Here is a 14,078-nt window from a genome sequence, read left to right on the forward strand (position 1 = left end):
CCAAGGATGAATTGCGAGCTTATGTAGGTTGGAACGTGACGGGGTATAGCATTAGTCTGGGTGAAAGGCAGCGAAAAATCTCATCCCCAATTTGGGTCGTACCCCACATAGGTCGGTTCTGTTTACAAGGTAATGGTCAGAATCCAAGAGCTCAACTGGGGAAAAGTGACTGTACTGAAACGTACACTTTTCCATCACAGTTTTCCCCTGCGTTTTTGGCTGCCAAGGGTACATATTTTGTTTGCAATGACCGAGCATGTACATGGTTGCCCCCTGATTTCTCGGGCACATGTTATATTGCAAATTTGCTACCGCCAACATTTACTGCTGCCTCTGATTATCACAAGACCAGAGTTGTGAGAGGCGTTGTTAGTCAGGAGGATACTGCCGGTCAGGAAGCGGGAGACTTCTTTTTGGGTTTCCTGCCATTTTGGGGACCTATGGTCAATAGTAGGAACCTGAGACAACTGACTCGTGTGGTTGAATCCACTGTTAATGTAACGGCTGGTGCCCTTGGTAATTTGACAGCTGAGCTCCAAGCGGATCGCCTCATGACTTTGCAGAACCGTATGGTTCTAGACGTCATACTTGCAGACCGTGGTGGGGTATGTAAGGTCATCCAATCTAGCTGTTGCATTTTCATACCAGATAACGCTCCAACAGTTTATCAAGCCATCTCCAAACTGCATAAAATATCTGAATCTATTCACGTGGATAAAGGAGATTGGTCACTGGTGGGGTGGTTCTGGGAACTGATATCTGCCTGGGGTTGGAAGATTCTGATGGTCATTGGAATGATCTTGGCCATCCTTTTCCTGTTCTGTCTGTGTATACAGTGTGCTCCTGCGATATGTGGCCTCTGTGCTACATTATGTGTAAGGAAACCTGTATGGAGGGACGAGCTAAGTAATAGGATGATGCTACAGCAACATCTCCATGACTTCATGAATATAGACCTGGACTCGGATTGATATGAGTATAGTTATTGCCTATGTAAGGGCAAAAGGAGGGTCTGTGGTACTTTAAAATTTGGGACCGCGTAGGAGGCAGGGTCCTACCCTGCCTATTCCGGTATCAGCGAACCGCGAATGGCCAATGCAGTATGTACAAATGCTTTGCATAACGTTTTATCGATAAATGCACTGTGTAGCGATATTACACATTGACTTCGTGGGTTCCATCTTGGAGCGGTGGCCATCTTATGGTTGCCCTCACATAGGCTACACATTAAGGACAAGTACAGGCCTTCAGAACACATGCGCCTTCCATTTGACTTCTCTGTGACCTATGCGATTTGGCTCCTCCGCCCCAGGTCAGTCCGGTCCCACGTGCTCCCCGTCCCACGGCCACCTGTGATTAGCATCAGGGTTTGACACACCGTAAAGCCTTTTCATCCCACACAAGCCTCCGGCTAATCTCTTTCACACCTGACTCTTCCTGCTTTATGGCTTGTTTTACAAACAGGAGGTGCCCGTGTTTATTGGGGTCTGCTGATATCTGATGTGGGATCTGAGCCTCGCTGGGTAAATAATTGTGGGCTGGCTAAACTGGAATGTGGGATGGTCATCATGACTCTGCCTTTTCGTTTGTAATGAATACATATGAATGACCATATCGTAAAACTAGGAATGTGTGCCTGAAGCATGATATTTTGTATATCAGGAGAAGGCCGTTTCTGTAAGTTTAAGCAGTCTCCTGAGAACATACATTGTGTTGTACTTCTCGGATACCTGTAATTGGTCTGCAGCCAATAAACAAGATCTTTGACTTCACCCAGATGACTCTGTGTTTCTGTAGGTCTGAAACAGGAAGAACCCGAAGTCTTAGGGTGTGTTCCCCTGCACCGCTGGGTTTTAAAAACCCAGTACTTCACCTGCACAAAGCAAGCTGGAAGTTAAGTAAGTTGCTGACTGCTGTGTTAATTAAATGAAACAATCAGCACTTTAGAAAAATGAAGCGTGATCAGTAAAAGCAGCTTTTTTGGAAAGTTGGAATTTTCTGCCAGGGTAATCCTCGGAAAGAGCTGCACTAGTATGTGAGGCTTCTAGGCGGTGTGTGTGTGTGGGGGGGTGGGGGCTTTTAAAAGTTTTATTGTATTTTTCAGCCTGCTCGATGCTGTCCTTTACACGTTCTCACCAGGTCTCTTTATTTTTCCCTAACCGGTCTCAGATTCGTGTCCCACAGAGGCTTTGTCCACAGTGTAGGGATTTGTAGGCCACACATTGTCCCCTGCACAGTGACAAGAACCCCCACCACCCCACCCTCGTACTATGGAGTGGCAGTCAGTTGGTGGCAGTAGTATTTGTGAAGGTGGGGGACATAATCTTTTTTAAGAAGTCTACTAAACCACCTGTGTACAGTCTGCACAGCATTAGTTATCGTCACATCCACACACACACAATTCAATCTGTGTGCATGTGTCAGAGCATTTGTGTGTCCTTGTGTCAGGGCTCGTGTGTGTGTGTGTGTCCTTGTGTCAAAGCACATATGGGTGTATCCTTGTGTTAGAGTGCGTATTTGCCTTCTGTCAGAGCGTGGGCGTGTGTGTGTTTGTGTCAGAGCATGTGTGTCATAGCGTGTGTGTCACAGCGCATGTGTGTTTAATTCTCTCTGCAGCTGCCTGGTACCAGCCAGTGCTTGCACACTGTTGTTGCTTCACTCGTTTATTAGGTGATAGGAGTGAACAATGCTTTCACGCCCCACTACTTCTAAACTTCACCAGCCACCACTGCCCCCCTGTGACGTACGAATGCCTCTCAGGTGCATGACTGTGTCTAGTGCAAGGTTGCCTGTCTCGTTTCAGACCGCTTTTCTGATGTACGATTGCCATTTGGTGTAACACTGCCCTTGTGATGTAAGAAACTGTCTCACGTGCATGACTGTCTCTGCTTCATGATTGCCTGTCTGGTGTCAGACTGCTCCTCTTCCTGCCTTTCAGTGTAGCATTGCCCCTGTGGAGTAAGAATCTCCCTCAGGAGCATGAATGCCTATCTGGCTTCAGACTGCTCCTCTGCTGTGCGACTCCCTTTCAATGGGACCATGCCCCTATGCTCCGAGAATGTCTCTCAGGTGAATGACTGTCTCTATGGTGCAGATGACTTCTTGGTGTATTACTGCACTTCAGGTTTCAGACTGCTCCTGTTTTCAGTCCATTGCCAAGGCCACTGGACTTATGCAATTGTGCGGCCGCAGCAATTTTTGCCCAATTATAGATTTGCCACATTTGCCACATAATCCATCATCTGCTGCATAATCTGCAGATTTAAACAAAAAAATAGTTGGTTTCTAGTTTAAGCGGTTAAAAAGTTACTGATATGCACGTGTTGCCGCGAAATGAAAGGCCCTTCGCAAACCTGAACTGGTCACCTTTCTTTTGCATATTGTTATGTTTGGATGTAAAACTGGTACACATAGGTGCAGCTAATACCCACAGAGTATTACCAAGTTTAAAAATTATTAAATAATAAAGTAATACTATTACAAAAATTTGCCAAATTATGCCGCATAATCGGCCTTTTCTTGCCACATAATTGACTCAACCCTGCCGCATAATTTGGCCCTTTCCTGCTGCATGATTCCAGTGACCCTGACCGTTGCTCCCAGCAAGGGAAGAAATAACTGGTGCCTAATAACCTCTCTGGTTCAATATTGCAATCTCGTCTAAAGCAGCTGTCCCAGTATGACTGTCTCTCAAGTGAATGACTGTCTCTCTTATCCATTACTGCTCTTCTGAGTAACCCTGCCCCTCTGGTGCACGAATGCCTAACGATAGCGATAAACAGGCCTGTCACATATAGCGCTGTGAAGTGACTGCAAGGAAAGGCAACGTAGTCTGCAACATGTTCTCATAAATATATATTCCTACCCACTTCAGGGTGAGTAGCTCATTTGAGTTCCTATGTGAACTGTTTTGAATCTTGGTAATCACAGGCTCTGACAAGCCCCTTTTGGAACTCTGTAAAGATGCTGGGTGGCAGGCAGAAGCCAAGTCTCAGGACCAGATGAGGTGACACTGATGGGGAAAAGTAAGTGCTGCATAAGGTAAGGGTAAACAGTGAGATGGAATCAACTGAAGCACACATTGTTTATAAACCACCCATGTCCATTTCTCGCTGTAAGACAGTCTGTAGAACTGTCTTCCTGCTTCCCTAGTGCTCCTGTGAGTGCGCTTGCTTGTCTTCTGGGGGGACGTGGCAAGGCAGTCCGGGGTGGACTGTTTTCTGTAGGGCCACAATCACGGCGGGTTTGCATATGACGGGCATCTGTCCAGAGTGGCACAGCGAGTGAAAAATGATGGACTTGAAATTGGCCCTGTGCAATTGCCAGTAGCTGAGTTTCGTTCCAGTAGTTCATTCAGGGTGTATTAACTGCCTCTCTGACGTATGAGTTTCTCGCCTATGGTGTGGGATTGCCCCTCTGGCGTATGACTTTCCTCAAGATGTATAATTGCCTCTCTAATGTCAGATTTTCACCCCTAAGGTGCACGATTGCCTCTCTGATGTATGAATTTCTCCCCTAATGTGTATAATTGCCTCTCACATAGATGACTATTCTCGTCAAGGGGTATAAGTACCTCCCTAATGTATACATTTCCCCTCTAAGAAGGATGGATTTTCCCCGTTAAGATGTATGATTGTGCTTCTGTTCATGAATGTCTCCTCTAAGGTGTATGATTGCCTCTGGTGTAGAATTTCCTCTATAAGGCACATGATTTCCTATGATGTATGACTTTACCCCTTGAGGTATATGTTTGGCACTCCGATGTATGACTTTCTCCCTTAAGATATACCTTTTGCCTCTATGTTGTAAGAGTTTCAGTTTTAAGGTGGGCAATTTCCTTTCTGACATATGACTTTTCCCATTACACAGCACGATTGTCTCAGTAGTGTTCAAATGTCACACAGTTAAGTCATATGACATCCTATTAGCATTCTGCGATTGCTCCCATGAATCTTGTCCCCTCCCCCATTCAGTGTATGACTGTCTCTTACAGCATACCATGACTAACGAGCCACAGTCCTCTATGAATGCGTCCTTTCGCAAGGTTTCCCATCCCGTATGACTTTTCCTCTTAGAGTGTATGCTTTGCACTCTGGTGTATCATAAATCCTGTTCTACTTCTTTTGCTCCTGTGATGTACTCTCCATCAAGAGTATGACTGCCTCTCTGATTTAATACTTTTCCTTAAATCCAGTATTTGTAAAGCGCACAGCTACCCATAGGCATCCAGGCGCTGGGGGCCGTCTGGAAGATTAAGCGAGCTATTGCCCAGAGTCACATGGTGCTGGGCTGACCTTCCGCCGGTGACGGGGATCGAATCGCGATCCCCAGCGTCAGTCGTCCTGGCCGCTGCGCCACACCTCTTCCCTTCCTTCTTACAGCGTTTGAGTGCCATTCTGGTGTTCAACTTATACGCACTTCTTCTCCCCTGTGTGTGATTGCCTTTCTGATGTATGACATACACTTTGGTGTGTATGATTGCGTCTGGTATACAACTGTATTTTATCATATTGCAAAATTTACATAGCGCTTACTATCCCTATGTGGGATACTGAAGTGCTTTCCTACAGAGGTTGCAGGCTACACTGCGTAGAGTGCGTGCTCGGAACTGTGTTGTCTTTGTTTTGATCCTATGTGGGAAGTGTTTCAGTGTTGTGCATGAGGACAACCAGTGGCGTAACGAAATTTGAAGGGGTCCCCCTGCAAGGTACATGGAGGGCCCCCCCTCCGGACTCAATCAGGAGCTCTCAGGCCTAGGTACTATGCTGACGCCTAGAACAAAGTCCTGTGCACACGTATATAGATAGTGGTTTTTGTGTTAAAACCAAAATTCAAACTTTCTTGTTGCTGAAATTATGAGCTTCGACATCAGAAATAGCTTAGATGAGGATTTTAATTTCAATCCAGATCAATACCAAGTGAAACAAACCAGCCGACACGTGTTTCGTCACAACGTGGTACAATTGTGACTCTTCAGGGCTGTTATGGTGGCAATTACCTGGCAGTTCGTAGTACCGGTGATAATTCCGACCCGGTGTCCGAAACGGGTTAGATCAAAAGTCACAACGGGAAAAGTCAAGTAAACCTCTCCCTGCGTCCACAAATTAAGGGACGTAAAAGCACAAGACGGGTGCATCTGTACAATGGAATGTTAGGAACCTGCTAGCAGGAATCACGTCCTCCTGTCTGGGTTAGCGGTCTATGCTGAAGCCACCCCTGGAGCTCGGGGCTCCCCTGCACTACGGGAGCCTATGTTACACCACTGGGGACCACGGAAGTGTGGCTATCATGCTATGGGACTTAGCACTTGCGGTGTTGTGGATGATGAGGTGCGAGAGACGGACATGCGGTTTATGGTTGTCATTGAGCTGGGAGCAGCTCTGAAGGTCCCTTTATGGAATTTCATATGACCATAATTTACTTAGCCCGTAACTTCCCTGGGTTGTCCACTCTGAGAATTTTTGCATAAAGTTTGTGATCCTGAGCAGGCACAGATTGGAGAGAAAGATGGTGAAGATGACTTTCTTCTTTATAATCTCCTTTATAATCTATACATCTCTGCTTTAATATCTCAAGAACTTTCACCTCCTCGTTGAGTATCTTGTCCCCACCCCCTTCAGGGTATGGTTGCCTTTCCAGTTTTCTCCATCCCATGGTGTATTACTGTCTCTCCAGTGTAGGACTCCACACCCCAGGCAAGACTTCTCTTTTCTACTGGAAAACGTGTGCCTGAGGTGTGTGTCCTTTCACACGCGTGCTGCCTAAGAAGCACAATGTTCCTGAGCATCTGCGGCCGGGTCCACATCAGAGCTGTCCTGGGTGCTTCATGCAGAAGTTGAGGAGTCGGCGCACTTCGTTAGATGTCCAAGGGGTTGAGTCCACACTCCTGCAGTGTCTGCTTGCAGGCCATGTGGATGGACGTGGCATGCTCGGTCCACTGCATTTTGGCCACTGCCAGTTTGGAGAGAAGCCCATCCAAGCTGCCCTGTCAGGAAGAGGAAAAGAGGAAACAGCGGTCAGACCTGGAGGAAAAGAGGAGACAGCAGTGACAGCTGGAGAAACTGAGCGACAGCTCTGCTGTATCAGTCATCCCTGGGATTATTACTGACACGGATACGGGATAGCTCTGCTGGCTGGTGCCCATCCTCCACTTAAAGGAACGCCTTGCTGACAATCGCGGGAAATTTTTTTGGTTGGCTACATCAGGAACTATGAGTCTCCCCAGCATCTCCACGTGTCCTATACTGTCTTCAACTCCGATTGTCTGTCACAATCAGCTTTGTGTACATAACCCATTTTAAGATCTCTTCATCCATCATTCCTCATTCATCATACATCTTCCATAATCCCTCATCCTTCAACCATCATTCATCATTTCTCATACCTCATTCATCATCCTTTAATCCTCATCCATCATTTCTCATCTTTATTCGCTCATCCCTCATCTTTCCTCCATCATTTTTCATTATTCTTCCCTTATGCCTCATATTATCCCTCATTCATCATCCATAATTACTCACCCCTCTTCCATCATCCCTCACCCTAATCACTCATCCATCAGGGATGAAGAATGTGGGATGACAGATGATATATGAGGGATGAGAATGTCCTAAAATGGATTTTGTACTTTGTGAGCTCTCTCCTTCCACTCGGAGGTCCTTGTCTTCCTGTCTATGCTCCTCCCTTTCCGCTCTTCCCTGCCCCACCCCAGAAGGTCCTTTCCTGCTGCTTGCTTACCTCCCAGCAGCCCGATTTAGCTGTACCCCTCCCTAAATGTAAGTGTGACTCGTGGGCTTTCTGTCTCATTGGTGATTTCCTGTTTGCTTCCTGGGTTCTTGTACTTCCCAGCTCTTCCCAGTCTCCCTTCGTCCACCCTCATCTGGGGTATATTTAGAAGGAAGTCACGTATCGCGGTGTTTGCCTCCTTGGCTTAACGCCGCGCTTCGTCACTTCTGAAAACAAAAGGCTGCACCGTATTTAAAAGAATTCGGTGCAGCCTTGTGTTTCCCCCTGTGTTGGCGCTAATTTAGCTGCCTAGTTCCACTATAGTGCAAGGGTGCCTGCGTTGAGGGGAATGATTGTTTGTGTGCAGGAAGGTGTCCCTTCCTGCACATAGACAATCAGAAACTACGTTTTGAAAATACTATGTGTGCTGATTAATGCAGCACACATAGAAGGTGCAAAACGTCATTTTTTATTTATGAGTGTTGATATGCAGGAAGTGACACCTTCCTGTACATATACAATCAATGGCGTTTTGCTGTTTCTTTCTATGTGTGCTGCACAATGCAGCACACATGGAAACAGCAAAAACAAGGAGAAATTAATAATTTCTCCTCGTTGTGCCAGGGTAAGACCAGGTTTTCCTTGGTTTTAATTTTGGCGCTGCCCCATATTTCCGTCACCCTTGTAAAAAGGAACGCCCATTGCCCGCCCCTTTCACGCTAAGTATAGCGTGAAAGGGTGTCTTACTCACAAGGCGGCGTTAAGCCACGTTATTTGGCTTATCGCTGCCTTTTGAATAAGGTGAAGCCCCACTCGCCACCACAACGTCGAGAAAAGTGAGGTGGTGGCGAAAGGGGCTTGTAAATATACCCCTCCATTTACTGTTCCACTTCCAGCTTTCAGTCTTAGATGTGTGCCCTAAGAGGAGCTTGTCTCAAATGACCTTCAGGAAACATGTGTGCGGTTTGATCAAAGCGTGGACCATAGTTTGGAAGTCTAAGGAGGACATGAGCCTGCTTCTGTCCTCAGGGGCGTAGCTTGGTCACTAAGATTGGGACGGGGTGAGCTTCAGATTTTCCAACAAGTGTGCTGGTATATAATGTTAAAATACACCTTACGACAAGCAGAGCGCATGAGAGGGGCTAAAGTGGCCATGGAAAGGGAGACGAAAGCAGATTGGTAAGAGTACTAAGTGAGAGCAAACACAATATTTTGTACAATAACCAACATTTTTGAAGACTTTCAAAACAGAGAGGGAAAGAGTGTGTGCATTTTTGTCTATCTGTATGTAAAAATTCCCTATGAAATCCAACAGACACCTCACCATACCAGACTGAAAGCACCTGTACCCAACTATTTTCCAGAAAATACATTTATTAAGGGGATGTAACATCCCAAACACCCCCCTCCCCAAACCTACACACCTGGCTGTCCTGCAGAGGAAGAGGTAGATGTGTACAGGACAGGAAGAGGGATAGCTCTTTTGGGTAGTGAGGGCCAGATGTGCCCTAGCACTCACCGGGGATGCCACAGTTCAAAGGTTCCCTTTGCATTGCCTTTGCACTGGGGGTATGTTGTGTTTGAGGACATGAATGGCTTTGGAAATGGGATGTTTTTATCCTCAGAGACCATGGAGAGAAGGCCCTCTTGTTTTCCCCTCCGATAACTGTGATAGCAGTGTAAGATGAGGGATGGCTCTGCTCTCACCGTTTGCAGTGCTGAGTTGTCAGTTGCACATGCTTTGGTGCGAGTGCCCGCTCAAACTCTACTCACATGCAGGATTTTCTCGTACTCGGTCTCCATGCTGTTGATCTTGTGTTCCAGCACCTCAATGGCCTCGTCCTTCTCGGCTAGAATTCGCTCGTTCTCCTTCCGCAGCGCCTGCACTTCACTCTGGGAAGTTTCTGTCATGTGAGAATATGGAGGAGGGAGTTGATGCATTTAGGATACAGTTGCAGTGGGGAGCGATATTGTGCTTGTTGTAGGGAGTATGTGGGGCTGGTGTGTGAGCATCTGCACCACGGGCTATAGGCGTGTATGTGACCATCTGCACTAGAGGCTGTAAGCGTGTATGTGAGCATATGCCCTAGGGGCCATATGCATGCGTGAAACCATCTGCACTAAGGGTTGTAGGCATGACTGTGACCATCTGCACTGGGGATGTATGCGTGACTGTGACCATCTGCACTAGGGGCTGTAGTCGTGACTGTGACCATCTGCACTAGGGGATGAATGCGTGACTGTGACCATCTGCCCTGGGGATGTATGCATGACTGTGACCATCTGCACTAGGGGCTGTAGGCATGACTGTGACCATCTGCACTAGGGGATGTATGCATGACTGTGACCATCTGCACTACGGGCTGAAGGTGTGTGTGTGACCATCTGCACTAGGGGTTCTTGGCATGACAGTGACCATCTACACTAGGGGATGTATGCATGACTGTGACCATCTGCACTAGGGGCTGTAGGCGTGTACGTGACCACCTGTACTAGGGGCTGTATGCATGACTGTGACCATCTGCACTACGGGCTGATGGCGTGTGTGTGACCATCTGCACTAGGGGATGTATACATGACTGTGACCATCTGCACTAGGGGATGTATGCATGACTGTAACCATCTGCACTACGGGCTGAAGGTGTGTGTGTGACCATCTGCACTAGGGGCTGTAGGCATGACTGTGACCATCTGCACAAGGGGCTGTAGGTGTGTGTGTGACCATCTGCACTAGGGGATGTATGCATGACTGTGACCATCTGCACTAGGGGCTCTTGGCATGACTGTGACCATCTGCACTAGGGGACATATGCATTTCTGTGACCATCTGCACTAGGGGCTGTAGGCGTGTACGTGGCCACCTGTACTAGGGGCTGTATGCATGACTGTGACCGTCTGCACTAGGGGCTCTTGGCATGACTGTGACCATCTGCACTACGGGCTGAAGGCGTGTGTGTGACCATTTGCACTAGGGGATGTATGCATGACTGTGACCATCTGCACTAGGGGATGAAGGCGTGTGTGTGACCAGGTGCAGTAGGGGCTCCATGCATGACTGTGACCATCTGCACTAGGGGATGTATGCATGACTGTGACCATCTGCACCACGGGCTGAAGGCGTGTGTGTGACCATCTGCACTAGGGGCTCTTGGCATGACTGTGACTATCTGCACTAGGGGATGTATGCATGACTGTGACCATCTGCACTAGGGGCTGTAGGCGTGTACGTGACCACCTGTACTAGGGGCTGTATGCATGACTGTGACCATCTGCACTATGGGCTGAAGGCGTGTGTGTGACCATCTGCACTAGGGGATGTATGCATGAGTGTGACCATCTGCACTAGGGGCTGTAGGTGTGTGTGTGACCATCTGCAGCAGTAGAGTTTGTATGCATGACTGTGATCATCTGCACTAGAGGCTGTAGGTGTGTGTCACCATCCACAGTAGGGGCTGTAGGCATGACTGCGACCATCTGCACTAGGGGCTGTAGGTGTGTGTGTGACCATCTGCAGTAGGGGCTGTATGCGTGACTGTGACCATCTGCACTAGGGGCTGTAGGTGTGTGTGTGACCATCTGCAGTAGGGGCTGTATGCGCGACTGCGACCATCTGCACTAGGGGCTGTAGGTGTGTGTGTGACCATCCACAGTAGGGGCTGTAGGCATGACTGCGACCATCTGCACTAGGGGCAGTAGGTGTGTGTGACCATCTGCAGTAGGGGCTGTGTGCGTGACTGTGACCATCTGCACTAGGGGCTGTAGGTGTGTGTGTGGCCATCTGCAGTAGAGGCTGTATGCATAAATGTGACGATCTGCACAAGGGGCTGTAGGCGTGTGTGTGAGACCATCCGCACCACAGGCTGTAGGTGTGTGTGTGTGACCATCTGCACCACAGGCTGGAGGTGTGTGTGTGACCATCTGCACCACAGGCTGCAGGTGTGTGTGTGACCATCTGGACCACAGGGTGTAGGCGTGTGTGTGACCATCTGCACCACGGGCTGTTGGTGTGTATGCAACCATCTGCAGTAGGGGCTGTGTGCGTGTATGTGACCACCTGTAATAGGGGCTGTATGCATGACTGTGACCATCTTTTCTAGGGACTGTAGGCGTGTATGTGAGCATCTGCCCAAGAGACTGTAGGCATGTATGTGACTATCTACCCTAGGGGCTGTATGCGTGTATATGAGCATCTGTCCTAGGGGCTGAGGCGTGTGTGTGAGCATCTGCACTAGGGGCTCTATGCATGCGTGTGACCATCTTCACTAGGGGCTGTAAGCATGTATGTGATCATCTGCACTAGGGGCTGTATGCATGTATGAGACCATCTAGACTAGGGACTGTCTGCTTGTATGTGACCATCTGCACTAGGGGCTGTATGCATGTATGTGACCATCTAGACTGGGGACTGTCTGCATGTATGTGCCCATCTGCAGTAGGGGCTGTATGCATGTATGTGACCATCTGCACTAGGGGCTGTATGCATGTATGTGACCAACTCTACTAGGGGCTAGCTACTGGCGTGCGACTACCTGCACACAGTCTGTAAGCATGTGTGTGAGCATTGCACTAGGGTCTGCATACCTGTGTGTGAGCATCAGCACAGAGTCTGTATGGGTGAACAAGCATTTACAGTGTAGTGTGAATTAGCCTGGTGTATCTATAATGCATACCATTGTGCGCCATGACCCAGAGAAATCCAGTATTAATAATGTATAACCCTTTCCGGTGACCCCATAATTGCGCTTTAAAGGGCCCTTTCAGTGAATGATGTCACATTACATCTCAAAACCCCAGCTGACATCCTGAACCAATCTAACTTTACAGAAGACATGTTGTTGGTGGTAGAGATGCAGGACTGGGAACAAATACACATTTTTTCTCTACTGGGGATTGCACCTTTACGGTGAGCTAGGCCCTCTCATGGTGCCTGAGTAGTGAAGGTCTGGCCTTTGATTTCTCCCACAGAAACTGCATGGAGTTTGCTGCTCTTACTACACACATTCTTGTTCTTTTAGCATCTGTAGGAAGTTTTCCTCATCAGATCTATTGGGTGGCAACCTCCCCCCTGCCTTTTTACGCCATAGGGAGCCCCTGCTCACTTGGCCCCGGTGTGATGAAATTGTTGACTTTCTTCGGCAGGATAAGGAGGGTCGTTCCCAACCCTACAACTCCTCCCAGGCCCCTTTGTGTGGAACCTGTTGGGTTTGGCAGAGAATGTGAGGTCGTTCCTCACCCTACAGCTCCTCCCAGGCCCCTGTGTGTTAAATTTCATTGAGTGCTGGATTAATACCACCCTTGGTCCTTTTGAGATGAACTCACTGGGTGTTTACTACAGTGAGTGCAAGAGGTTGCCTGTCCACTGCCTTCCATCTCTGAGCTCCATACACACCTAGTTGCTCCTGCAGGAGGTTTACTTGGGTCTCCAGGTCCTGTATCCGAGCTTCAGACTCCAGTTGCAGCTCCTTGTACTGACGGATCATCTCTAAATGGAGAGCAAAGGGAAGAGGTAAAATCCTGAAGCTTTTTAGAGTTGTGTTATATGGAAAGTGGAAGCATTTCACCTGCCTCTCTGATTTTCAGAAATGGTCTTCTCTAATTATGAGATTGTTGGGTTAATAAAAGGAGGATACAACGTTAAACCGTGAGTGGAGCTGTTGTGGTAGAATAAAGGCCGTTTTAGCTCGAAGCCTACCAGACAGGTCTCCTGGTCTCCTAACAGCATCGTGTGGGAATTCTGAAAGCTTCTTAACCCCTTCCATGCTCATGACGAGCCCAGCTCATCATGAGTCACAGTGGACCTGGGCTCATTACGAGCTGGGCTCGTCATAACGGCCGCAGCCTGCCCGCGCGCGATTGATTCCCCGCCAGCTCCGCTGTGACTCATGACGAGTTGGGCTCATCACGAGCAACGCAACTTTAGTGATTAACTAACTTCTTCTGGAAACCAAATACAGCTCCGGTACAGTGAACCCTTACCAATCCCTGCCAGGGGTTGCGATGGCCACTCTTTCTTGAGAATTCAGTTTGACATGGAATTTCTCGGCTTTTGTACCTTCTTTTCAATTTACTCTTACAAAGCCCAGCATTCAAAACCTTCAGGCATTGAATGATTGATTATCAGCGGGATAAAATTACATTTCTGCATTACTGGCAGTGCCCAAATCCTGCCAGAAAATGTGATGGCTACACTCCCTTGCGATCTGGGTCTGTCCATACGCTCTATTGAAAATCTCAGAAAATCTGTTAATCGCTACCCTCAAACCATTCATGCAATAATGAAGTTTTAATGATTGTTGCCAGAAATTAAACTGCAATTCCAGCATATAAGATGCAATGGCACCTTCCTCTGAGAA

At 47.9% G+C, this 14,078-nt stretch overlaps 1 protein-coding gene across 1 annotated transcript in view; it reads right to left on the reverse strand.

The window, feature by feature from the left end:
* Nucleotides 1-5,875: 5,875 nt before the first annotated feature.
* Nucleotides 5,876-14,078, reverse strand: part of DRC12 (dynein regulatory complex subunit 12 homolog) — a 74,404-nt gene continuing 66,201 nt past the window's right edge. The window contains exons 5-7 of the mRNA XM_085646452.1: nucleotides 13,115-13,207; nucleotides 9,499-9,629; nucleotides 5,876-6,985 (exon numbers count right to left, since the gene is read on the reverse strand). Coding sequence (XP_085502578.1) covers nucleotides 6,857-6,985; nucleotides 9,499-9,629; nucleotides 13,115-13,207 — 353 coding nt within the window. The 3' untranslated portion in view covers nucleotides 5,876-6,856. The remainder of the gene's footprint in view (nucleotides 6,986-9,498; nucleotides 9,630-13,114; nucleotides 13,208-14,078) is intronic.

This window comes from Triturus cristatus, chromosome 3_1, assembly GCF_964204655.1.
Source record: "Triturus cristatus chromosome 3_1, aTriCri1.1, whole genome shotgun sequence".
Classification (NCBI taxonomy): Eukaryota; Metazoa; Chordata; class Amphibia; order Caudata; family Salamandridae; genus Triturus; species Triturus cristatus.